Genomic DNA, 27,450 nt, shown 5'->3' with positions numbered 1-27,450 from the left:
TTGTGCCAGGGAAAGTACATACAGTGCCAGTAAGTGAACAGTCGAGATTTCTAACTGTGTAGTAGTTGGAAGGTGTGTCAGAACCCTTCAGTGCTGATCTCAGGCCATTACAGAAGGATGACATTCCAGCACCACCAGGGCCAAATATAAAGATCTTCGCACATATCAGCTTCCCTTCCTTGTCATACTTGTGTTCAAGAAATTTCTTGCGGAGACGTTCAGCCTCCTGCATAGTGTGTAACTGAAAGCAAAATAACATGCAAAAGTTGAACATGTATTAGTTACCCAGAGAGTTCTTTAGCCCAAACCAAGATGTATAGCTAGGTTGGCTAGGTTGTCGAGTCAGTAGATGTTAACTAGAGTGTAATCATATCGTTCATTCCCTTGACTCTCGAATGCCTTTACCTTCCAAAACCACATGAACTAAAGAACAGAAAAAATGTGTGAGAGTGTACCTAACATGTTCAAAATACAAAGGAGTATCTACCTTAGAGGTTCACCATTAACACGAGTATCTACCTTAGAGGCTCACTTTTCACAGGAGTATCTACCTTAGAGGTTCACCATTAACAGGAGTATCTATCTTAGAGGTTCACCATTAACAGGACTATCTATCTTAGAGGTTCACCATTAACAGGAGTATCTACCTTAGAGGTTCACCATTAACAGGAGTATCTATCTTAGAGGTTCACCATTAACAGGACTATCAACCTTAGAGGTTCACCATTAACAGGAGTATCTACCTTAGAGGTTCACCATTAACAGAAGTATCTACCTTAGAGGTTCACCATTAACATGAGTATCTACCTTAGAGGTTCACCATTAACAGGAGTATCTACCTTAGAGGTTCACCATTAACAGGAGTATCTACCTTTCACCATTAACAGGAGTATCTACCTTAGAGGTTCACCATTAACAGGAGTATCTACCTTAGAGGTTAACCATTAACAGGAGTATCTACCTTAGAGGTTAACCATTAACAGGAGTATCATCTTAGAGGTTCACCATTAACAGGAGTATATACCTTTCACCATTAACAGGAGTATCTACCTTAGAGGTTCACCATTAACAGGAGTATCTACCTTAGATGTTCACCATTAAAAGGAGTATCTACCTTAGAGGTTCACCATTAACAATTAGTATCTACCTTAGAGGTTCACCATTAAAAGGAGTATCTACCTTAGAGGTTCACCATTAACAGGAGTATCTACCTTAGAGGTTCACCATTAACAGGAGTATCTACCTTAGAGGTTCACCATTAACAGGAGTATCTACCTTAGAGGTTCACCATTAACAGGAGTATCTACCTTAGAGGTTCACCATTAACAGGAGTATCTACCTTAGAGGTTCACCATTAACAGGAGTATCTACCTTAGAGGTTCACCATTAACAGGACTATCTACCTTAGAGGTTCACCATTAACAGGAGTATCTACCTTAGAGGTTCACCATTAACAGGAGTATCTTCCTTTCACCATTAAAAGGAGTATCTACCTTAGAGGTTCACCATTAACAGGAGTATCTACCTTCGAGGTTCACCATTAACAGGAGTATCTACCTTAGAAGTTCACCATTAACAGGAGTATCTACCTTAGAGGTTCACCATTAACAGGAGTATCTACCTTAGAGGTTCACCATTAACAGGAGTATCTACCTTTCACCATTAACAGGAGTATCTACCTTAGAGGTTCACCATTAACAGGAGTATCTACCTTAGAGGTTAACCATTAACAGGAGTATCTACCTTAGAGGTTCACCATTAACAGGAGTATCTACCTTAGAGGTTCACCATTAATAGGAGTATCTTCCTTTCACCATTAAAAGGAGTATCTACCTTAGAGGTTCACCATTAACAGGAGTATCTACCTTCGAGGTTCACCATTAACAGGAGTATCTACCTTAGAAGTTCACCATTAACAGGAGTATCTACCTTAGAGGTTCACCATTAACAGGAGTATCTATCTTAGAGGTTCACCATTAACAGGAGTATATACCTTTCACCATTAACAGGAGTATCTACCTTAGAGGTTCACCATTAACAGGAGTATCTACCTTAGAGGTTCACCATTAACAGGAGTATCTACCTTAGAGGTTCACCATTACCAGGAGTATCTACCTTAGAGGTTCACCATTAAAAGGAGTATCTACCTTAGAGGTTCACCATTAACAGGAGTATTTACCTTAGAGGTTCACCATTAACAGGAGTATCTACCTTAGAGGTTCACCATTAACAGGAGTATCTACCTTAGAGGTTCACCATTAACAGGAGTATCTACCTTAGAGGTTCACCATTAACAGGACTATCTACCTTAGAGGTTCACCATTAACAGGAGTATCTACCTTAGAGGTTCACCATTAACAGGAGTATCTACCTTAGAGGTTCACCATTAACAGGAGTATCTACCTTAGAGGTTCACCATTAACAGGACTATCTACCTTAGAGGTTCACCATTAACAGGAGTATCTACCTTAGAGGTTCACCATTAACAGGAGTATCTTCCTTAGAGGTTCACCATTAATAGGAGTATCTACCTTTCACCATTAAAAGGAGTATCTACCTTAGAGGTTCACCATTAACAGGAGTATCTACCTTAGAGGTTCACCATTAACAGGAGTATCTACCTTAGAGGTTCACCATTAACAGGAGTATCTACCTTAGAGGTTCACCATTAACAGGAGTATCTACCTTAGAGGTTCACCATTAACAGGAGTATCTACCTTTCACCATTAACAGGAGTATCTACCTTAGAGGTTCACCATTAACAGGAGTATCTACCTTAGAGGTTAACCATTAACAGGAGTATCTACCTTAGAGGTTAACCATTAACAGGAGTATCTATCTTAGAGGTTCACCATTAACAGGAGTGTATACCTTTCACCATTAACAGGAGTATCTACCTTAGAGGTTCACCATTAACAGGAGTATCTACCTTAGAGGTTCACCATTAACAGGAGTATCTACCTTAGAGGTTCACCATTAACAGGAGTATCTACCTTAGAGGTTCACCATTAACAGGAGTATCTACCTTAGAGGTTCACCATTAAAAGGAGTATCTACCTTAGAGGTTCACCATTAACAGGAGTATCTACCTTAGAGGTTCACCATTAACAGGAGTATCTACCTTAGAGGTTCACCATTAAAAGGAGTATCTACCTTAGAGGTTCACCATTAACAGGAGTATCTACCTTAGAGGTTCACCATTAACAGGAGTATCTATCTTAGAGGTTCACCATTAACAGGAGTGTATACCTTTCACCATTAACAGGAGTATCTACCTTAGAGGTTCACCATTAACAGGAGTATCTACCTTAGAGGTTCACCATTAACAGGAGTATCTACCTTAGAGGTTCACCATTAAAAGGTGTATCTACCTTAGAGGTTCACCATTAACAGGAGTATCTACCTTAGAGGTTCACCATTAAAAGGAGTATCTACCTTAGAGGTTCACCATTAACAGGAGTATCTACCTTAGAGGTTCACCATTAACAGGAGTATCTACCTTAGAGGTTCACCATTAAAAGGAGTATCTACCTTAGAGGTTCACCATTAACAGGAGTATCTGCCTTAGAGGTTCACCATTAACAGGAGTATCTACCTTAGAGGTTCACCATTAACAGGAGTATCTACCTTAGAGGTTCACCATTAACAGGAGTATCTACCTTAGAGGTTCACCATTAACAGGAGTATCTACCTTAGAGGTTCACCATTAATAGGAGTATCTACCTTTCACCATTAAAAGGAGTATCTGCCTTAGAGGTTCACCATTAACAGGAGTATCTACCTTAGAGGTTCACCATTAACAGGAGAGTTTACCCGATAGGTTCACTATACACAGGAGAGTGTACCGGACATGTTCACTATATACAGGGGTGTCTACCTCATAGATTCACGGTGTACAGGAGAGTTTACCAGACAGGTTCACTGTATACACAACTACACGCATGTACATGTTGTATCTGCATGTAAACTCTCCTCACTATCTGGCAATTGATTTCTGACACATGTGCTTACATGTAAATATGCCAGTGTGCAGCATTACTGGCATGGTCAGGAAATAATTGTTACGATTTGGCTCAGTATTTCGCTGCGATGAAGATGCAACAGCGTAGATACATTTGTACAAAAGAAAACAATATAGGTATAATATATCATCAATATAAACAGAACTACACTTCACGAAGGTGTGCTTTTTTCTGACATAGAGATGCAGTTTGTTCCCTACAAGATCAACACGACTGAATCCGGATACAACAACATTTGCAAAAGTATTAGTGCTTAATGTTATTATCATCATTATTTAATAGTGTGGTAGTGTTTCATATTCTAGTATTTTAAACTTTATGCATCTGAGTAACAAGTTATTTAATGATGTTAATGCATGAATGGATTCCCTACACATCAATAATCATGAAGTCTTGAACAAAAAATGAGTTATGTCCCTTCTATGTCCCTCCTACTGATAAATCAGATTCCACCCCTCATATCACTTGCATTTGCATTTGCTTCAAACAAAATGGCGGCGCCCAGTCAAAACGATCTGGTCTCTAACAAAGATTTATATCATAGTATGACATGTCTTACCTTGCAACCCTGTGGGGACCCGGGGTCGAATGTATCCCCAGCATCCCATTGCTGGTCGTTACAGACCAGGTAACCAGTTTGCCGTGGGTTGCGTCCCTGTGGCGGCAGCGGAGATGAGTAGTATCCTGTAACTGTATTTGGATGATTTGTGTTAGTTCTCAAACAGTAATCAGAGAAGTAAGGGAGTTCTTAGTTTACTTAGAAAGAGCAGGGGTTATCATGAGGCGTACTGAGAAGTACAGCACCATTCGTCTTTCGAATTACAGTTTTCAACTGAGATCACAGTTGAGATGGTGTCAGCCCGAGCATGAAAAATATGTTGTTGCTAACCTTCGACAAAAGAAATTACCCGGCCTGTCAATATGGTGTGGTCACTTAACCATGACAGTGTTAATTAACTGATGTGAATGCTTTCTTAGTGATTACTGATGGCTACTGTTCGTAAAATAAGTAAAAGGACTAAGTTATATGTGGAACAGCACCACCCCCCATCCCCATATAGTAACGGGACGGTACTTCAAGATACCGGTGGTAGGACGAACCTGTTGCAACTGCCCCGATTCTGTGGCGGATGAGATGGATATGTTACTCCAGTGTCTACTTTTAAAGCGTTTAACAAAAGTTATGTTTACAATACGTTGTCAGTTTAATCCTGATTTTATTCAGCCCATGAAGAAGAAAAAATATAATATTCATGTTTTGTCCAAATATTATGAACGTTTGTGCCAAAAATGTTTTAGATTTTAGTAGTATATGTGTGTATAGATAGTAAGGATGATTACATTGTGTAGTCAAATACATGTCCAATATTGAAAATACTTGTTTGTTTTGAAATATTCTTTTGGGAATTTCATTACGTACTGAGGCCAAACATGTGCTTGTCTTGTCCAATTGATATACCCACTATCTAATTGTTTATCTGGTCGAGACATTATTTAAATGGTAAAAGCAGTCATTTTATGTTATCTCGAAAAAGCGTCAAATTCCATTTTACACATCGAGAGATCCAAATCATGAACGAAAATTAGGTGGGATATATATTAATCAAAATACCAGAGTCGTTTTTCTCCGACGTCATCAAAGACAGATAACCAGCTATGACGTTAACAAAAATTGTGTCAATGTTTAGGTAATTCATTACATTTAATGATAAGGCTGTGCTCCATCAGTGATGGTGCAACATTAGCCAAATTACAGTTACACAATCAGGTGAGTACCATGTCATAATATCTAATGTTTTGTTTTATACATTAACTTATACAGTTTAAATATCGATATATTTGTTGAAATTGTTTGGTTCCTTTTGAACAAAACATCACGAAGATATATTGTAAAAGCATGTAAGTCGTCTTATGATAGTAGTATAACTGTCATGGTAGACTATCAGTTATTAGAAGAATTTAGATTGAAGTTGATTTGTATTATTTTCTTAGAAAATATTTGTTATAAACATGACGTCAGATTATTATCAGATTGTAAGGAAATGTTTATTCATCAGAAGCCTATGATTGCATAATTTGTTTTGGGTAAACAGTACCCGACTGCCATGTGCGTTTAACGCATGCGCAGACATACTGTAATAAAATAGGAATGTAAAAACAGTTGTTAATGTTATCTATTGGATTCGTTTGCTTTAGGTGATGAATCAATGCATAGAAAACATATTCCCATTGTTCCACAAATCATATAGACCATGTTGTATGTTTTTATGTATGTATCAACACACAGTAAATTTGGAATTTAAGTTTTAGAAGTCAGCAAGCCATCATCGTCAAAACGTCTGTTCGTTTCCGCCAAAGTTGTCAGTCGCAGATCAATGTTATTATATCGAAATGTTGTTATATTATGCTAGTTTAGACATGAGATGGAGGAGAAATAGTTCTCCGTGAGAGCGCCATATAGAGCGCCAAGGTCGCCAAAAGCGTCAACGGATCGCTAACAGATTGCTAACTGATCTCCATGATCGCCAAGGTCGCCGCCGGTTAACTCCCCTGCACAAAGATCCGTGGCGCTCCGCCCAGAGCGCCATCAGATTGCTAATTGATCACCTAGATCGTCATCGGAGCGCTACTTGATCGCCTAGATCGCCATCGGAGCGCTACTTGATTGCCAAGGTCGCAATCGGAGCGCTATCGGATCACCATAGAGCGCCGCCGATCGCCACAAAAGCTGGCCTACCGATCTTCGGCGCTCCATGGCGATCTGATGGCGCTCCTTGGAGATGCATTGGCATTCCGACTGGGCTCCGATGGCGCTCTGATTGTGCTTCACTGTTTGGTTCACGAATGGCGCTCCAGTGTCTCACCCAAAAAACCTTCCTTCTCTTTCTTCTTCGAGGCTGCTGGGCCAGAATAGCAATCTGCTGGTTCACGATGGCATGGTTCACGAGATTGTAAATCACTTGTAATATGGCAGCATCTCTATGGTTCATGGTGATACCCGTCTTCTGCCAAGCACATAACCGAAGAGCGCGGCTGAACGCCACAGGTTTTGATAGGATCGGGCCCTTTGCGGCGATCAGGTCGCAATCGGATCGCCTAGAGCGCTACTTGAGCTCTAACGGATCTTCATAGATTCCACTCGATCGCTATCGGATCAGAGAAGAACGCCATAGATCACAATGATCGCCATCGGATCGCCAAAAGAGCGCCATTGGAGCGCAACCTGATCACATCGGATCGCGAATGGAGCGGGAACTGATCGTGCAAGATCGCCACATTTTGGGGTGGTTGGGTGGCGATCATGCGCCATCAAGTCGCTATCGGATCACATAGATCCTATTGGATCGCTATTGGATCGCTATCTGATCGTAATGGGATCACAAGTACCCCTATATCGCCTCATTATATGGCGATGTATGGCGCTCCTTCAGATCGCGTAGATCACTGTGCATCGCCGCCTACTGGAATGGGGGTATTAGCAGGCTACGTAGGTGTTTTAGCGGAACGCGGTGTGGGTCTATGTAGCGAGTAACGTCCCTTGGAAGTCGGTCACAGGGGAAGGAAACAAACTCGACGTCCCGTTCAGTGTTAGTTAACGAAAGGTTAACACTTGATCAATAGCTACTACTGATTGTAGAATCCCTACAATTTGTGCCTAACTATTGTACAAATGGTTTGTTCAGGATATTCTTGTAGATTAGTGCGTTTTGCATTATGAAGTAAATACGAAAGTTTTCCGACGTGTTATGCACATGAAAGTATTCATTTGTCCAATGTTGACAAATATGTTTGTGCAGTAGTCTCTTTGTAAATACATGTATAAGGGTTACAGTATTGTTATATAATAATTATGAGGTTAAGAAATAATTATCTTTGCACAGGAATAACAGTTGCATTCCAATTAAGGGGAGATAATTCTGGCTTGTCTCTTAACAATCAGTTGTCAGTTAAAGATGTTCTTTAAGTTTGTGTTCAAACAAGCACAGGGTTATGCATCTTGTGTATGAGAGTGTTTTTAGTATTTCTGTGATCCAGATAAATATTTCAAGGTGACGTTTGATAAAATATTTTGAGTATCTGTATGCATTTTATCATGTAAAGGGGGTTAACTCATCAGTGATTTTTGTTAGTTGTCAGACATGGAATTCAGTCGAGGAAAGCCATTTACTGGTACAGTTTTATGTAAATATAACAACTGCAGTCAATTTATAATTACAGGGTGTTAGGGGTCATAGAACTAATCATAGATGAGTTTATTATTTAGATGGTCTTGCCAGTTCAGTACTAGTAACAACACTATGATGTATTCAGTACTGTATCATGTGCTCGCGAGTAGTATTGTGTATGTGTTCAGAAGTATTTTGTGGTACAGAATCTCATGTGTTAAAGTCTAAAGTAAGATAATGACATATTTATAACAGAAATGAGATTACCTTGAAAAGAATAGTTTTGGTTGTGTAGCTACTAAAGGTTTTTGTCTTATTATTATGATTAACTAATATTTGACATGACAATAAATGAACGCTGATGTTATTCAGGTTATTACTGACTTGACATATGGGACGACAGGATTCCCACCACCTCTTCATTTTTCCAGTGTCTCGCCAAGTCGGCCGCTGTCATGCTTTCGTTGTCCTTGGCGTTGATGTCCATCTTCTTCAGTGAGAGGATAAACTCCACCTTCTGCTTATCTCCTCTAATGCTGGCCAAGTGAAGAATATTTCGACCTTCACCGTCCACCAGTGTCGGATTGGCTTCTTTCTCCACAAGGAACTCCATGACAGTGAACCGCCTATTCTCTATTGACGCTCTTAATGGTGTAACCCCGTTCGATCCGGCGCCGTTCACATCCAGCCCACCCATTGCGGCCCTGACTGTTTCCAGGTCTCCGAAACGGCAGGCATTTATGAATTGGTCACGACTTGTGTCTCTTCGAGCCGCTGTAACAGAAAAATGCACTTTGAACACATACAGCCATCGTCTGTAAGTTTCCGATATAATATAATGACATACTTATAACAGAAATAAGGTTACCCTGAAACGATTGGGTTTGGTTGTGTAGCTACTAAATGTGTTTGTCTTTGACGTCGTTGTTTTAACTTATTATTATGATGAAATAATCCTTGACATGACAATAAATGAACGCTGACGTTATTCTGGTTACCACACTCGTGTAGCAACGTTATTCTGCCTGCTGCACTCACTCTAAATGCACCTGTCACATTCAGTATTACTGCAAGTGAAAAAGGTTTACAATATTGTAACTCTTTTCCACAATCTTCAGTCTTACCTTCTAGGTCTTCTCCCTGCTGCATCGTATCAGTCTGTGAGACTCCTGGTTCAGCTTCACCCGACACTGGAGGAGAAAGTATGATACCTACACCATGGACAAAACAAAATCATGTGGAATCTAAATTCTGATATAGTCAATGTCCTAAAGCCATTATAGTTTTGTCTCCCTGCTAATATGCTTGCACATCTCTGATGAGGTTTGCCTTTCATGTTGTTTTCTATTCATTACGAACATGCTTCTCTCCTTCTGCTCTGACTCAAACAAATAATAGCAGAACAAATAGCAGGATACACAACTTGATTCAGTGATATTGTGTTCTGTTCTTTTCAAATACAACGGAGGCCAAGTGAAAATCGACAGTAAACGACCTGTGAAATTCAGAGCGAATGTCTCGTTTTCAACGACATTTCATGAATTGAAGATAGATGGACAGACAGACAGACATGGGTACAATGTGTGAAGCCCATTTCTGGTGTCCTCCTCCGTTATATTGCCGGAATGTTGCTAAAAGCGGTGTCAAATCATACTCACTCACTAACCACAATTTTATGATAATAAGTACATATGATGTCACTCTGTGGACTCCAATTTATGTTGTCACAACGTTATGGGCTGACGTCTATGGTTAGAAGATGATAAACATAACGTGTAATGCGAAACATTGTATGTGATGCAATATCCTCATATGAAGAAGATAGGTGGAAACTGGGAGAGGATCTGGTCTGATACTTATACAACATGTATTATGCAAACTAGCACAAACGTATCCTCATAAGATCATAATCGGGGCGAATCCGGGATTCGAACTCATTGCCATCAGATAACCTTTGTAAGGGTAAGGCAACAGTGACCCTAGGATATTATTTGGTGGGAATCCAAAGAGAATAACTGTAACTATTATTTTGAGAGAGCGTGTGATCAGCCTGCATTTGATTATATTTGTAATGCATATACTTTGTAATTGTTTTTATGATTAAGATAATTAGTAAGTAGTAGTTTTAACTAGATGATATATGAACATGAAGATGGTCACGCAAAGAAGGTTTCGGTTTGTATTCAGGTGTAAAATGAGCAATAATTATAATGTTACAAATCATGTAACTTCATACATACGCATCGAAGATGGCGGCACTTCCGTTTCCGGTGGCGCGCGCATCCAAGATGGCGACATTTCCGTTTCCGGGAGGCGTGCGCACCTCCAAGAGGACGCCACATCAGGTTCCGGGGAGGAGGCGGCCATAAGAAGCGCTCGTAAAATATCAAAATATCAAAATTAAAAGAAGCGCACGTTAAATCCTTAATGTCCATTTCTTTCTTTTTTTAAAGGGTAGTCAGGTGACTTTTGGAGGGTAGTCAAAGCAATGGATGCACGCGTTCTTTCGGGAGAGATGGGTGGCCCTGAAAAGGGCCGTTTCAGAGAAGAAGTAGATTACTTCCTCTCCCACAAAGGGACTGTGCTACAAAGGCACGGATGGTCTGACACCTGTCTCCTGACAGGACACTGACTGTTGTGGCATAGTCGCCGCACGTAGGTGTCCTTCAGGACAATGTTACAGTAGATAACTGAAATGTGCCATCACGTGCCCTTGTGCCATGCGCATAGACTGGCAGGCAACCTTTGCACTTGTTGCATTGCCATGGAAGAATTTGTTCCAAATCCCAGCGGCTCCGTTTGCACAGTGGCAAAGGGTGCGCAACTGAAACCAGCTCCAAATCCCAATTTTCATCATTAGTCAGCGAACTCACACACACACTGCATTCTATGAAATCAACCATGTATACAACTGTGTCTCTATACAACTGTATGAAGTGTCAGACCGACAGTCACAGTTACCTGCCCTGAAGTGACATGTACCGAGTGCCACACTCAAGGTCACCCGCCACTATGTCTGTCCGAAGATCAGCAGTCAAGATAAGCAGAAGACTCGCCAGGGCCCATGTTACAACTGCCGAGCAGTGGGTCATTTCGCTGCAGATTGCCCAGAACCCAGTCGAAAGAAAACTTCAGCTACGCCGTCCATGTCGACACAAGTGACACAAGTGACACAAGTGACACAAGTGCTTCATCTCATAGAAACCATGCATATCCACGCCCGTGCTCTAAAAGAATGCATCGCACAACTCCATGCATCACACCACGTCTAGGGAAAAGAAAACGTGACAGAAGCCCCTCAAGAAAGCACCCTTCAAAGCGCCAACGACGTCACCAGTCTGAGGAGGAGGAAGAGGTGGAGGATGAAGAAGATAGATCATCTGAACAAAGTGACTAACGCATGGGACATGCTACATGTACTTCCCACCTCCTCCTCCTCCTTCCTCCTCCCCAACCTCCCTCCTACTCCCTCCCCCCTCCCTCCCTCCACCACCTCCTCCCTCCTCCCTCCACTACCACCAGCACCAACACTTCTTTCTTTTTTTAAAAGAAAAAAATGAACATGAAGGATTTTACCTGCGCTTCTTTTAATTATGATATTTTAATATTCTACGAGCGCTTCGTATGGCCGCCTCCTCTCCTACTACCATCTTAAAGAAAGCTACTTATCCATGTTGTTGACAACTTCAATCATTATTTAGAAACCACATGTTTGCTGTGTGTCAGAGAAAAAGTAAAGAAGAAAAACAATCATACATTCGAAACCTACCCCTGTACTCCAAATGGAATGAAGTTAACTTGATCATCTTGTATGTGAGGCCAAAAACAATGTACTTTTATGTTAATTTAATTTGATGAAACTTAATTTACTGTGGAAATTTGACAGAAAAGAGTGACAAATTCGCTTTGAAAACAGGTATTCTGGTTCCCGTATCAATGTAGGCCGTGTGATATGAGGAGACAAAGCCAAGCTTAAACGGTTTGATGTCCTCTTCAATAAAAAAACAGTCGACAAAAACATATGATATTATATGACTGGACATTGTGATTGTCTCTGACGATTAGGTGTGCATTGTCTTATTACTGTGTGAATTATAAAACTGTTTGTCACCTGGGTTTGGGGGGTCCTCTTGAGGCTGTAGTTCAACCTGAATAGAAAACAATTATTAATAGACGAAACAGCTGCCCATGATATTGAGTGAAATGTATAGGTTGAATGTTAGTTGGTCAATCTGAATAATGGAAACACAGATGATGGCCTTTGAGAAATTGTTATGCTGCTGAATTGCAAAATATATGTATGCCATTGTCTGCTATGAAAAAGTGACACGTTTCAAGCTCTCTGTTGTCTCATCAAGTTAAAATACATTCATAGTTTTTTTTTACCCTTTTTTGACCTCTCCATTAAAATGTAACTGTATATGTCGCTGTTTCAAAATGTCTGCTGACTGACAACTGTTGATTTATTTCAGTGAATCTATACCTTCCTTCACAATTAATTATGTCAAAACCAACATATGCTTTTGTAATGCCTTTGTGACCCGAATTACTGTACAGAATGTAACCAATGTCAATGTATGTTTATAAATGCCAGAAACGGGATCGATGGATACAACCTTACCTACGTTTACATATGCTGTCTTGTGTGTCGCTTTTAAACAACACTAGAAGATATATTTTATAACACTAGATATTGGGGACGCCATCTGCCATGCGATTTCCAAAATCTAAATTGCTCTAGACGGGTGTGACATGTCACTAAGTTTCAGTGCAGTCAGCAAAAGTTGATGATAGGCTGCTATCATTCTGCATGTAATGCAAACACCCCTCAAATTTAAAATTGTTACTGCAAAAATACAATTTGCATTTAGTGGCATGAATGATAATCCGCCGTGGCAGGGTTAGTTTTGTTTTGAAAGTCAAAGGCAGCTTGGTTTGTGCCTGGTGCAAGATTTTGAGTTCTTTTCTTGGTGCGATGTACATGAAAGTGTTTCCCCAAGTTTTACAATACGAGAATAAAGCTTCAGGATGAACACTTTGGATCTTGGATGGTAATGGCAAACGTAAAAAAACTGGATGTGACAGTCGTTATAATAATGTTTAAGAAAGGACATTAGGTACCAATAGATGGGACAGATGCATTACTTTGGATATTTGTATGATAAAGACTTAATTAGTGTTGTACGAGATAATTTACCTTCAACCCTGGTTCACTATAAAGGTCAACTAGTGCGTTGGTTATGGCTGTGTATCTCTCGGTATCCATGTGGAGGTATCCAGGTAAGGCCTTCCGTCTGGCTACAGTTTCTATACGCTCTAGCTTCTCCTTAAACATCTTCTCATCCTTCCACGTGGACGCAGGTACAACTCCATATACGACATCAAGTGACACACCTGTCTCCTCCTTGATGAAACCCATGGTGCTTCTCGTCAGCTGGGCATTGTACTCCACTGCATGCTCCTGTTTGCCTCCGTCCTCTACAAATGTCAGGATGTGTAGTGGTTGTGTGGCTCTAATGATAGCCACGTCACAGATGGATATGGTAGGTAGTTTGCGACATTCAAACTTGTCAGTATGAGCCATCTGATGTGCAACGTAGGCCCAACCAACATGTTGGTGTAGAACATTCTGGATTTCTCTTGAAATCACATCTACTTTGCCACCGGGGTTCTGCAAACTAAGCTCCAAATACTTCTTAGCAGACTGGGGAAATATTCTGTGACCTGAAAGAATAAAACTATCATTAACGTTTTACTGAGTGGATGGGGTGAGTGAGTGAGTTTATGCTTTACGTCACACTAGGTAGATGGGTTGTTGAAAGTAAAAGTCGATCAATATTAATGTACTACACATCTATCTTAGTCAATCGACACATGATCTTCTAATGAATTATAAAAAAAGGTCTTTCAAAACAAAAAGCAGTATGAATCTGTATATGTTATTTTGTAGAACCATGAATCCCTCAGACATTGGTGTGCAAATTAACAGTAATCTAAACACACAAACAACAAGGAATGCCTTATATACAAACTTTGATGGACAAAAACTATATGGTCAAATATGTATGTACTATTTGGATAGCAGTTAGTTTAATGTGATTGCCTTAGAAAATAGAACGTGTGTGAAACATTGACTAGATTAGTTTATATTTGTAATTCAATAGCAATAAACTGAATGGAAATCAGAACGCTGGAATTTCAATTATTATTATTAAGTGGGAGAGAAGTGATTGAACTTTTTGGACAGAACTTGATTCTACAAATGTACAACCAGACACCCGATCACGACCATGAAACGAAAACCTAATGAATGTTTATAAACAACTGAGTCTTGGATCTAGACATCGGCAGAACATAAACACAGGGTAACAGATTGTTTCACCCGTCAATACATTTCAACAAACGTCACATTAGACGATGATTGTAAAGGATTTTACCTTCTCCTACTAAAATGTCATGATTGTTATATGTTCATTTGCATTCAAATTAGGTCATGTCAAGTCTCGGGATTTGTTACATTCAGTAGGGATATATACTCCATAATAATTATTCCCCTTAACTCGTAAGGTATTCTCTAAACAACTGACCAGGATCTGTTGCCCTCTTGAGGTCTGTCTGATCAAGTATTAGGTTTCGTTCGCCTTTGCTAATTCCCCCCGAGGGAAAATCTGATTTGGAAAAACAGAAAAATGTGTAAATGCATTGATAATAAGGTTTGTTATATGTTTTTAATATGTATAAACCTGTGAAAGTTCAATGAATGAATTGATGCAAACAATCGTGACATCGTATATCTGTGCAAAATATGTGAGGCCTGCAAACTACCATTTAACAAAGCATCGACCTGTAATGCCAGTTACACGCCCTTCAGGTTCTGTACTGATAAGCTTTGTTTTGTGATACCTGCATGAAGTGGTTCCTGGTCATCAGAACTTGACGTGGAGTCATTTTCTTGGGCAAACAGGCTCTTGATGATTTCTTCATCAGACTGGTATGGGCTCGATCCAAGAGAGCTGCCGTCATCAGTTACTTCATCGTAAGCCATCTGGACTTCATGATTATCCCCTGGTGTACCCTCTGAATGATGAATGTCACCAGAAGAAGCCTTGGACTCGCTGTTCTCTCCGGACATGTTGGGAACAAACTGCTTCAAGTGATTTCAAAACAGAGTAAGCATCTAATAATTGTATGGGTTTACATTATTCTTTCTAACCACATACCTGTTTCCATTCTGTCAATTTGTCCGTTTTTCATCACGTATGTTCTAGGTCCATGGCTGTCACAGAACACAACACCTTCAACACACTTCACAGCCACCTCTAGGACACATCTCTGAGGATGAGGTGGATTTGTGTGAAATGCAATAGCAATCAGATCAGAAGGGACAGCAGTGAAAGTGTTCTCACTTCGACCCCATAGTACACAGTCACGTAGCTTTGACTTGAGTGTTTTCTTTAACTCTCCCTCACCCACTTTTAACTCAAATCCATGTACATCTGGAATAATTGTTTCATATGTGTCGGTCTTAGCTGTACTCTTCTCACCTATTCCAAAATAGAAGGATCCACCTTCAGGAATCTTTGACATAGAAGTTATGCTATCCTTTAATTTAAGCTTATTCCACAGGTACTCCACAAAGTCGGTTGCATCTTTTTGTATTGCTTCAGTTAGGGTATGTTGTGGTGGAAAGCCTTTTAACTGAATGTGAATATCTTCATGTAACTGTTGATTGTCAGGTGGTAGATTTCTAAGTACAGGGTCAGTAGCTTTGAGAATATGTGATCGTACAGTGAGTAGTTGTTGTGTTGTGGGAATTACATTCTCATAATCCTTGCCAAGCTTTGTATTGAAATCTACAGTAGCTACACCTGTCACAGCTGCGACGCGTATATGAATAAATGCAGCACTGTCTGGACAATCCTCCAAGATGTCCTGTAACCACTGACGTCTGTAGGTGTTGGCATAGACTTCTCCGGGTTCTAGCAAGTGGGTCACTATTCTGCCGACAAACTCATCAAAATACTTCAGACATCTGTCCCCAGCTCTTGTTCCGTTTACATGAATCAACAAAACACCACCACCACTGTTGCGTAACGCTGACAGTCTCTTAAGAAGTTCGTCACGTGTCTTATTCCTTTTTTTTGACTTCTTTAAATATATTGCCCGCTCTGTGTGGATTGAAAGTAGTTCGTGTTCAGCACTTTGTTTCCTGTAAAAAGTGTTAACCTTATCGCATACATCGCAACTGGGCATGTTTCTCAACACTCATGTAGTATTCACAACATTCGTGCATGTCCGGTAATAATCTGGTACAGACAATAGTCTGTAATGTTCACAACAGGTGTGTTTGGATCACACCAGTCATGCAAAGATCAATGCACGCTTGTGTCATAAATGGTAGATCTCGTGATACAGTTCCCGCTCTGTGTGCATTAACAGTATCTTGGTGTTTTGTTGCCGGTATATTGTTTGAACAGTATTACACGAAGGGCAACCTTGCATGTTTCTCAATAATCTTGTGATATCCCAAACAGCGTTGCATGTCTGTTAACAAGTTGGTGTACCCCACAATAGTTTCGTTGTGTTGGATTGTCACATTTCTCACGCTCAAAGCAGTGCAGTCTTGTGTCACTCAGGTTTTAACTGATTTTTCTGGCTTGATTCACTCGTCTTACACAATATTCTTGAATTATAATTATATGGACCAATGCCCTGAAACCAGAAACGTACACTGAGACAACCGCCGTGATGATGGTTCAGATAAGTATTGACCCATTTGGGTTGTTATTGAACTTGTCCTTCCCTGTATGAACCCAGATGCCAATTGCTTCTATTGCTATTTTATAAGTTAAAGATATATTTTCAATAATTGAAACCTATAGTTGTTTGAGTCCCTATCAACACATGATAAACCTGGAAAAACGTGTAAGATGCACACGCACACGCACACACGCACGCACGCACGCACACACACACTATTATTTTATATATAAAAAGATATTTTGTCCCCTAAAATCTTACATGAAAATCAGAATGATGGTATTAAATAAGCATATATCTGGTTGTGTCGCTGTAGTTGAAAAATCTAATCTCAAAACAAAATCTGTTGTTCACATATTTATTTAATTGCTATGGCAACGTCCGTTTCAAAAAAAATAAAAATTCTGTACTAAGATAATCTGTTTATAATCACATTTATACTTCCTGCTCCAGGCCTGCACGTGTACGGCCTGTAGATAAGGGACCTAGATTTCACAATGGAAATATTGAAACCAGTAACTAAAGTTATCCCATAATGTCATGGCAGCCCTACAACAACCAGGGCCTACAAATGTAGCTGTGGGGAGCACTGGCACCTACTGACTCACCAACACAACAATTACATGGGCAGTCCTACAACAACCCATTCATACACATGTAGCTGTGGGGAGCACTGACACCTACTGACTCAACAACACAACAATTACATGGGCAGTCCTACAACAACCCTGTCCTACACATGTAGCTGTGGGGAGCACTGACACCTACTGACTCAACAACACAACAATTACATGGGCAGTCCTACAACAACCCAGTCCTACACATGTAGCTGTGGGGAGCACTGACACCTACTGACTCTACAACACAACAATTACATGAGCAGTCCTACAACAACCCAGTCCTACACATGTAGCTCTGGGGAGCACTGACACCTACTGACTCACCAACACAACAATTACATGGGCAGCCCTACAACAACCCAGCCCTACACCTGTAGCTCTGGGGAGCACTGACACCTACTGACTCACCAACACAACAATTACATGGGCAGTCCTACAACAACCCGGTCTACACATGTAGCTGTAGATGTTTTCATTGAGCAATAGTTTTGTTATTTCATGCTGATTGATTTCGGTTGTATTCACTGTTTTGACATAGAGACACAAAGACACAAAGACACAATCCAGTGCATTGTGGCAAATAGTTGAAGATGGTGACATCGATTCATGTGGCAACGTTCGAATGATAGAATTACTGACAACCTATCAACAAACCGATCCTTTAAACTGTAGGCAATAGTGACACCTGATTCACCAACACGGCAATTGCATGGACAGCTCAACAAACCAGTACAATAGGGACAAGGATGGGAATAGGGATAGGAATGGGGATGGTGATCGCGATTTGGATTTGGATTTGGATTTGGATTTGGATTGGGATGGTGATGGGGATTGGGATTGGGATTGGGATGTGAATGTGGATGTGGATGTGGATGTGGATGTGGATGTGGATAGGGATGGGGATGAGGAGGGGGATATGAATGGGGATGGGGATAGGAATTTGGATGGGAATGGGGTTGGGGGCGAGGAGGGGGATAGGGATGCGGATAGGGATGTGGATGGGGATGGGGATGGGGATGAGGAGGGGGATAGGGATGCGGATAGGGATGGGGATGGGGATGGGGATGGGGATGAGGAGGTGGATTGGATGGGGATGGGGATGGGGATGGGGATGGGGATGAGCAGGTGGATGGGATGGGGATGGGGATAGGGATAGGGATGGGGATGGGGATGGGGATGAGGAGGGGGCTAGGAATACGGGATGGGGATGGGGATATGGGTATGGACTGGGATAGGGATGGGGATAGGGATGCGGATGAGGAGGGGGATGGGGATGGGGATGAGGAGGGGGATGGGGATGGGGATGAGGATAGGGATAGGGATGGGGATGGGGATGAGGAGGGGGATAGGGATGCGGATAGGGATGGGGATGGGGATGGGGATGAGGAGGGGGATGAGGAGGTGGATGGGATGGGGATAGGGATAGGGATAGGGAGTTGGGAGTTGGGATTGGGATGGGGATGGGGATGAGGAGGTGGATGGGATGGGGATAGGGATAGGGATAGGGAGTTGGGATTGGGATTGGGATTGGGATGGGGATGGGGATGAGGAGGGGGATGGGGATGGGGATGAGGAGGTGGATGGGATGGGGATAGGGATAGGGATAGGGATGGGGATGGGGATGGGGATGGGGATGAGGAGGTGGATGGGATGGGGATGGGGATAGGGATAGGGATGGGGATGGGGATGGGGATGGGGATGAGGAGGGGGCTAGGAATACGGGATAGGGATGGGGATATGGGTATGGATTGGGATAGGGATGGGGATAGGGATGCGGATGGGGATAGGAATGAGGATGGGGATAGGGATGGGGATAGGGATGGGGACAGGGTTCGAGATAGGAATGAGGATGGGGATAGGGACAGAGATGGGGATGGGGATAGGGATGGGGATGGGGATGGGGATGAGGAGGGGGCTAGGAATACGGATGGGGATGGGGATATGGGTATGGACTGGGATAGGGATGGGGATAGGGATGCTGATGAGGAGGGGGATGGGGATGGGGATGAGGAGGGGGATGGGGATGGGGATGAGGATAGGGATAGGGATGGGGATGGGGATGAGGAGGGGGATAGGGATGCGGATAGGGATGGGGATGGGGATGGGGATGAGGAGGGGGATAGGGATGGTGATGGGGATGGGGATGAGGAGGGGGATGAGGAGGTGGATGGGATGGGGATAGGGATAGGGATAGGGATTGGGATTGGGATGGGATAGGGATAGGGATAGGGAGTTGGGAGTTGGGATTGGGATGGGGATGGGGATGGGGATGAGGAGGTGGATGGGATGAAGATAGGGATAGGGATAGGGAGTTGGGATTGGGATTGGGATTGGGATGGGGATGGGGATGGGGAGGGGGATGGGGATGGGGATGGGGATGAGGATGTGGATGGGATGGGGATAGGGATAGGGATGGGGATGGGGATGGGGATGAGGAGGTGGATGGGATGGGGATGGGGATAGGGATAGGGATGGGGATGGGGATGGGGATTGGGATGAGGAGGGGGCTAGGAATACGGGATAGGGATGGGGATATGGGTATGGATTGGGATAGGGATGGGGATAGGGATGCGGATGGGGATAGGAATGAGGATGGGGATAGGGATGGGGATAGGGATGGGGACAGGGTTCGAGATAGGAATGAGGATGGGGATAGGGACAGAGATGGGGATGGGGATAGGGATGGGGATGGGGATGGGGATGGGGATGGGGGATAGGAATGAGGACGGGGATAGGGATGGGGATAGGGATGGGGAGAGGGTTCGAGATAGGAATGAGGATGGGGATAGGGACAGAGATGGGGATGGGGATGGGGGATAGGAAAAATTGGATGGGGATGGCGTTGGGTATGAGCAGGGGGATAGGAAGGGGAATGGGGAATGGGGAATGGGGATAGGGATAGGGATGGGTATGGGGGTGAGGATAGTGATAGTGATAGGGATGGTGATAGGGATAGGGATAGGGAAGGGGATGGGGTTAGGGATGGGGATGGGGATGGGGATGGGGATAGGAATGGGGATAGGGATGAGGATAGGGATGGGGATAGGGATAGGGATGGGGATGGGGATAGGGATGAGGATAGGGATGGGGATAGGGATGGGGATGGGATGGGGATGGGGATGGGGATGAGGAGGGGGCTAGGAATACGGGATAGGGATGGGGATATGGGTATGGATTGGGATAGGGATGGGGATAGGGATGCGGATGGGGATGGGGATAGGGATGGGGATAGGGATGGGGACAGGGTTCGAGATAGGAATGAGGATGGGGATAGGGACAGAGATGGGGATGGGGATAGGGATGGGGATGGGGATGGGGATGAGGAGGGGGCTAGGAATACGGATGGGGATGGGGATATGGGTATGGACTGGGATAGGGATGGGGATAGGGATGCGGATGGGGATAGGAATGAGGATGGGGATAGGGATGGGGATAGGGATGGGGACAGGGTTCGAGATAGGAATGAGGATGGGGATAGGGACAGAGATGGGGATGGGGATAGGGATGGGCATGGGGATGGGGGATAGGAATGAGGACGGGGATAGGGATGGGGATAGGGATGGGGAGAGGGTTCGAGATAGGAATAAGGATGGGGATAGGGACAGAGATGGGGATGGGGATAGGGATGGGGATGGGGGATAGGAAAAATTGGATGGGGATGGCGTTGGGTATGAGCAGGGGGATAGGAAGGGGAATGGGGAATGGGGAATGGGGATAGGGATAGGGATGGGTATGGGGGTGAGGATAGTGATAGTGATAGGGATGGTGATAGGGATAGGGAAGGGGATGGGGTTAGGGATGGGGATGGGGATGGGGATGGGGATGGGGATAGGAATGGGGATAGGGATGAGGATAGGGATGGGGATAGGGATGGGGATGGGGATGGGGATGGGGATGGGGATAGGGATGAGGATAGGGATGGGGATAGGGATGGGGATGGGGATGGGGATGAGGAGGTGGATGGGATGGGGATAGGGATAGGGATAGGGAGTTGGGATTGGGATTGGGATTGGGATGGGGATGGGGATGAGGAGGGGGATGGGGATGGGGATGGGGATGAGGAGGTGGATGGGATGGGGATAGGGATAGGGATAGGGATGGGGATGGGGATGGGGATGGGGATGGGGATGAGGAGGTCGATGGGATTGGGATGGGGATAGGGATAGGGATGGGGATGGGGATGGGGATGAGGAGGGGGCTAGGAATACGGGATAGGGATGGGGATATGGGTATGGATTGGGATAGGGATGGGGATAGGGATGCGGATGGGGATAGGAATGAGGATGGGGATAGGGATAGGGATGGGGATAGGGATGGGGACAGGGTTCGAGATAGGAATGAGGATGGGGATAGGGACAGAGATGGGGATGGGGATAGGGATGGGGATGGGGATTGGGATGAGGAGGGGGCTAGGAATACGGATGGGGATGGGGATATGGGTATGGACTGGGATAGGGATGGGGATAGGGATGGGGATAGGGATGCGGATGAGGAGGGGGATGGGGAAGATGATGAGGAGGTGGATGGGATGGGGATAGGGATAGGGATGGGGATGGGGATGGGGATGAGGAGGTGGATGGGATGGGGATGGGGATAGGGATAGGGATAGGGATAGGGATGGGGATCGGGATGGGGATGGGGATTGGGATGAGGAGGGGGCTAGGAATACGGGATAGGGATGGGGATATGGGTATGGATTGGGATAGGGATGGGGATAGGGATGGGGATAGGGATGGGGACAGGGTTCGAGATAGGAATGAGGATGGGGATAGGGACAGAGATGGGGATGGGGATAGGGATGGGGATGGGGATGGGGGATAGGAATGAGGACGGGGATAGGGATGGGGATAGGGATGGGGAGAGGGTTCGAGATAGGAATGAGGATGGGGATAGGGACAGAGATGGGGATGGGGATAGGGATGGGGATGGGGGATAGGAAAAATTGGATGGGGATGGCGTTGGGTATGAGCAGGGGGATAGGAAGGGGAATGGGGAATGGGGATAGGGAGAGGGATGGGTATGGGGGTGAGGATAGTGATAGTGATAGGGATGGTGATAGGGATGGTGATAGGGATAGGGATAGGGAAGGGGATGGGGTTAGGGATGGGGATGGGGATGGGGATGGGGATAGGAATGGGGATAGGAATGAGGATAGGGATGGGGATAGGGATAGGGATAGGGATGGGGATGGGGATGGGGATAGGGATGAGGATAGGGATGGGGATAGGGATAGGGATAGGGATGGGGATGGGGATGGGGATAGGGAAAGGGGTGGGGATGGGGATGGGGATGGGGATGAGGATAGGGATAGGGATGGGGATGGGGATGGGGATAGGGATGAGGATAGGGATAGGGATAGGGATGGGGATGGGGATGGGGATGAGGATAGGGATGGGGATAGGGATAGGGATGGGGATAGGGGATGAGGATAGGGATAGGGATAGGGATAGGGATGGGGATGGGGATGGGGATGAGGATAGGGATGGGGATAGGGATAGGGATGGGGATAGGGGATGAGGATAGGGATAGGGATGGGGATGGGGATGGGGATGGGGATGGTGATGGGGATGGGGATAGGAATGGGGATAGGGATAGGGATGGGGATTGGGATGGGGATGGGGATGGGGATGGGAATGGGGATGAGGAGGTGGATGGGATGGGGATGGGGATAGGGATAGGGATAGGGATGGGGATCGGGATGGGGATGGGGATTGGGATGAGGAGGGGGCTAGGAATACGGGATAGGGATGGGGATATGGGTATGGATTGGGATAGGGATGGGGATAGGGATGGGGATAGGGATGGGGACAGGGTTCGAGATAGGAATGAGGATGGGGATAGGGACAGAGATGGGGATGGGGATAGGGATGGGGATGGGGATGGGGGATAGGAATGAGGACGGGGATAGGGATGGGGATAGGGATGGGGAGAGGGTTCGAGATAGGAATGAGGATGGGGATAGGGACAGAGATGGGGATGGGGATAGGGATGGGGATGGGGGATAGGAAAAATTGGATGGGGATGGCGTTGGGTATGAGCAGGGGGATAGGAAGGGGAATGGGGAATGGGGAATGGGGATAGGGATAGGGATGGGTATGGGGGTGAGGATAGTGATAGTGATAGGGATGGTGATAGGGATGGTGATAGGGATAGGGATAGGGAAGGGGATGGGGTTAGGGATGGGGATGGGGATGGGGATGGGGATGGGGATGGGGATGGGGATAGGAATGGGGATAGGGATGAGGATAGGGATGGGGATAGGGATAGGGATAGGGATGGGGATGGGGATGGGGATAGGGATGAGGATAGGGATGGGGATAGGGATAGGGATAGGGATGGGGATGGGGATGGGGATAGGGAAAGGGGTGGGGATGGGGATGGGGATGGGGATGAGGATAGGGATAGGGATAGGATAGGGATGAGGATAGGGATGGGGATAGGGATAGGGATAGGGATGGGGATGGGGATGGGGATGGGGATGAGGATAGGGATGGGGATAGGGATAGGGATGGGGATGGGGATGGGGATGAGGATAGGGATGGGGATAGGGATAGGGATGGGGATAGGGGATGAGGATAGGGATAGGGATAGGGATAGGGATAGGGATGGGGACGGGGATGGGGATAGGGATAGGGATGGGGACGGGGATGGGGATGAGGATAGGGATGGGGATAGGGATAGGGATGGGGATAGGGGATGAGGATAGGGATAGGGATGGGGATGGGGATGGGGATGGGGATGGTGATGGGGATGGGGATAGGAATGGGGATAGGGATGGGGATGGGGATGAGGAGGGGGATAGGGATGCGGATAGGGATGGGGATGGGGATGGGGATGAGGAGGGGGATGAGGAGGTGGATGGGATGGGGATAGGGATGAGGATAGGGATAGGGATGGGGATGGGGATGGGGATGGGGATGGTGATGGGGATGGGGATAGGAATGGGGATAGGGATGGGGATGGGGATGAGGAGGGGGATAGGGATGCGGATAGGGATGGGGATGGGGATGGGGATGAGGAGGGGGATGAGGAGGTGGATGGGATGGGGATAGGGATAGGGATAGGGAGTTGGGAGTTGGGATTGGGATGGGGATGGGGATGAGGAGGTGGATGGGATGGGGATAGGGATAGGGATAGGGAGTTGGGATTGGGATTGGGATTGGGATGGGGATGGGGATGAGGAGGGGGATGGGGATGGGGATGAGGAGGTGGATGGGATGGGGATAGGGATAGGGATAGGGATGGGGATGGGGATGGGGATGGGGATGAGGAGGTGGATGGGATGGGGATGGGGATAGGGATAGGGATGGGGATGGGGATGGGGATGGGGATGAGGAGGGGGCTAGGAATACGGGATAGGGATGGGGATATGGGTATGGATTGGGATAGGGATGGGGATAGGGATGCGGATGGGGATAGGAATGAGGATGGGGATAGGGATGGGGATAGGGATGGGGACAGGGTTCGAGATAGGAATGAGGATGGGGATAGGGACAGAGATGGGGATGGGGATAGGGATGGGGATGGGGATGGGGATGAGGAGGGGGCTAGGAATACGGATGGGGATGGGGATATGGGTATGGACTGGGATAGGGATGGGGATAGGGATGCTGATGAGGAGGGGGATGGGGATGGGGATGAGGAGGGGGATGGGGATGGGGATGAGGATAGGGATAGGGATGGGGATGGGGATGAGGAGGGGGATAGGGATGCGGATAGGGATGGGGATGGGGATGGGGATGAGGAGGGGGATAGGGATGGTGATGGGGATGGGGATGAGGAGGGGGATGAGGAGGTGGATGGGATGGGGATAGGGATAGGGATAGGGATTGGGATTGGGATGGGATAGGGATAGGGATAGGGAGTTGGGAGTTGGGATTGGGATGGGGATGGGGATGGGGATGAGGAGGTGGATGGGATGAAGATAGGGATAGGGATAGGGAGTTGGGATTGGGATTGGGATTGGGATGGGGATGGGGATGGGGAGGGGGATGGGGATGGGGATGGGGATGAGGATGTGGATGGGATGGGGATAGGGATAGGGATGGGGATGGGGATGGGGATGAGGAGGTGGATGGGATGGGGATGGGGATAGGGATAGGGATGGGGATGGGGATGGGGATTGGGATGAGGAGGGGGCTAGGAATACGGGATAGGGATGGGGATATGGGTATGGATTGGGATAGGGATGGGGATAGGGATGCGGATGGGGATAGGAATGAGGATGGGGATAGGGATGGGGATAGGGATGGGGACAGGGTTCGAGATAGGAATGAGGATGGGGATAGGGACAGAGATGGGGATGGGGATAGGGATGGGGATGGGGATGGGGATGGGGATGGGGGATAGGAATGAGGACGGGGATAGGGATGGGGATAGGGATGGGGAGAGGGTTCGAGATAGGAATGAGGATGGGGATAGGGACAGAGATGGGGATGGGGATGGGGGATAGGAAAAATTGGATGGGGATGGCGTTGGGTATGAGCAGGGGGATAGGAAGGGGAATGGGGAATGGGGAATGGGGATAGGGATAGGGATGGGTATGGGGGTGAGGATAGTGATAGTGATAGGGATGGTGATAGGGATAGGGATAGGGAAGGGGATGGGGTTAGGGATGGGGATGGGGATGGGGATGGGGATAGGAATGGGGATAGGGATGAGGATAGGGATGGGGATAGGGATAGGGATGGGGATGGGGATAGGGATGAGGATAGGGATGGGGATAGGGATGGGGATGGGATGGGGATGGGGATGGGGATGAGGAGGGGGCTAGGAATACGGGATAGGGATGGGGATATGGGTATGGATTGGGATAGGGATGGGGATAGGGATGCGGATGGGGATGGGGATAGGGATGGGGATAGGGATGGGGACAGGGTTCGAGATAGGAATGAGGATGGGGATAGGGACAGAGATGGGGATGGGGATAGGGATGGGGATGGGGATGGGGATGAGGAGGGGGCTAGGAATACGGATGGGGATGGGGATATGGGTATGGACTGGGATAGGGATGGGGATAGGGATGCGGATGGGGATAGGAATGAGGATGGGGATAGGGATGGGGATAGGGATGGGGACAGGGTTCGAGATAGGAATGAGGATGGGGATAGGGACAGAGATGGGGATGGGGATAGGGATGGGGATGGGGATGGGGGATAGGAATGAGGACGGGGATAGGGATGGGGATAGGGATGGGGAGAGGGTTCGAGATAGGAATAAGGATGGGGATAGGGACAGAGATGGGGATGGGGATAGGGATGGGGATGGGGGATAGGAAAAATTGGATGGGGATGGCGTTGGGTATGAGCAGGGGGATAGGAAGGGGAATGGGGAATGGGGAATGGGGATAGGGATAGGGATGGGTATGGGGGTGAGGATAGTGATAGTGATAGGGATGGTGATAGGGATAGGGAAGGGGATGGGGTTAGGGATGGGGATGGGGATGGGGATGGGGATGGGGATAGGAATGGGGATAGGGATGAGGATAGGGATGGGGATAGGGATGGGGATGGGGATGGGGATGGGGATGGGGATAGGGATGAGGATAGGGATGGGGATAGGGATGGGGATGGGGATGGGGATGAGGAGGTGGATGGGATGGGGATAGGGATAGGGATAGGGAGTTGGGATTGGGATTGGGATTGGGATGGGGATGGGGATGAGGAGGGGGATGGGGATGGGGATGGGGATGAGGAGGTGGATGGGATGGGGATAGGGATAGGGATAGGGATGGGGATGGGGATGGGGATGGGGATGGGGATGAGGAGGTCGATGGGATTGGGATGGGGATAGGGATAGGGATGGGGATGGGGATGGGGATGGGGATGAGGAGGGGGCTAGGAATACGGGATAGGGATGGGGATATGGGTATGGATTGGGATA

General features: G+C 46.1%; 1 protein-coding gene and 1 long non-coding RNA gene across 4 annotated transcripts in view; both read right to left on the bottom strand.

Annotated features, from left to right (window-relative positions):
- The window catches only part of LOC124128384, a 49,705-nt gene that overhangs the window by 9,763 nt on the left and 12,492 nt on the right, over positions 1-27,450 (bottom strand). The window contains exons 2-9 of the mRNA XM_048382736.1: positions 15,092-16,900; positions 14,776-14,856; positions 13,386-13,912; positions 12,300-12,336; positions 9,313-9,378; positions 8,573-8,962; positions 4,582-4,712; positions 23-241 (exon numbers count right to left, since the gene is read on the bottom strand). Of these exons, the coding sequence (XP_048238693.1) occupies positions 23-241; positions 4,582-4,712; positions 8,573-8,962; positions 9,313-9,378; positions 12,300-12,336; positions 13,386-13,912; positions 14,776-14,856; positions 15,092-15,320 (1,680 nt within the window). The 5' untranslated portion in view covers positions 15,321-16,900. The remainder of the gene's footprint in view (positions 1-22; positions 242-4,581; positions 4,713-8,572; positions 8,963-9,312; positions 9,379-12,299; positions 12,337-13,385; positions 13,913-14,775; positions 14,857-15,091; positions 16,901-27,450) is intronic.
- Positions 764-3,210, bottom strand: LOC125372498. 3 transcript variants are annotated; one of them, XR_007218166.1, is made up of 5 exons: positions 2,558-2,832; positions 1,994-2,467; positions 1,654-1,775; positions 1,025-1,082; positions 764-929 (listed from the first exon to the last, which is right to left on the bottom strand). It is a non-coding gene; the product is annotated as an uncharacterized LOC125372498 (long non-coding RNA). The 3 variants fall into 3 exon arrangements; XR_007218167.1 differs by lacking the exons at positions 764-929; positions 1,025-1,082 and adding an exon at positions 2,872-3,210 and having other exon boundaries at positions 1,533-1,775; positions 2,558-2,775; XR_007218165.1 differs by lacking the exons at positions 764-929; positions 1,025-1,082 and having other exon boundaries at positions 1,531-1,775.

Source organism: Haliotis rufescens, unplaced genomic scaffold (genome assembly GCF_023055435.1).
Source record: "Haliotis rufescens isolate VD_foot unplaced genomic scaffold, xgHalRufe1.0.p SCAF_41, whole genome shotgun sequence".
NCBI classification, from domain to species: Eukaryota; Metazoa; Mollusca; class Gastropoda; order Lepetellida; family Haliotidae; genus Haliotis; species Haliotis rufescens.
This window is presented reverse-complemented; position numbering and strand designations above follow the sequence as displayed.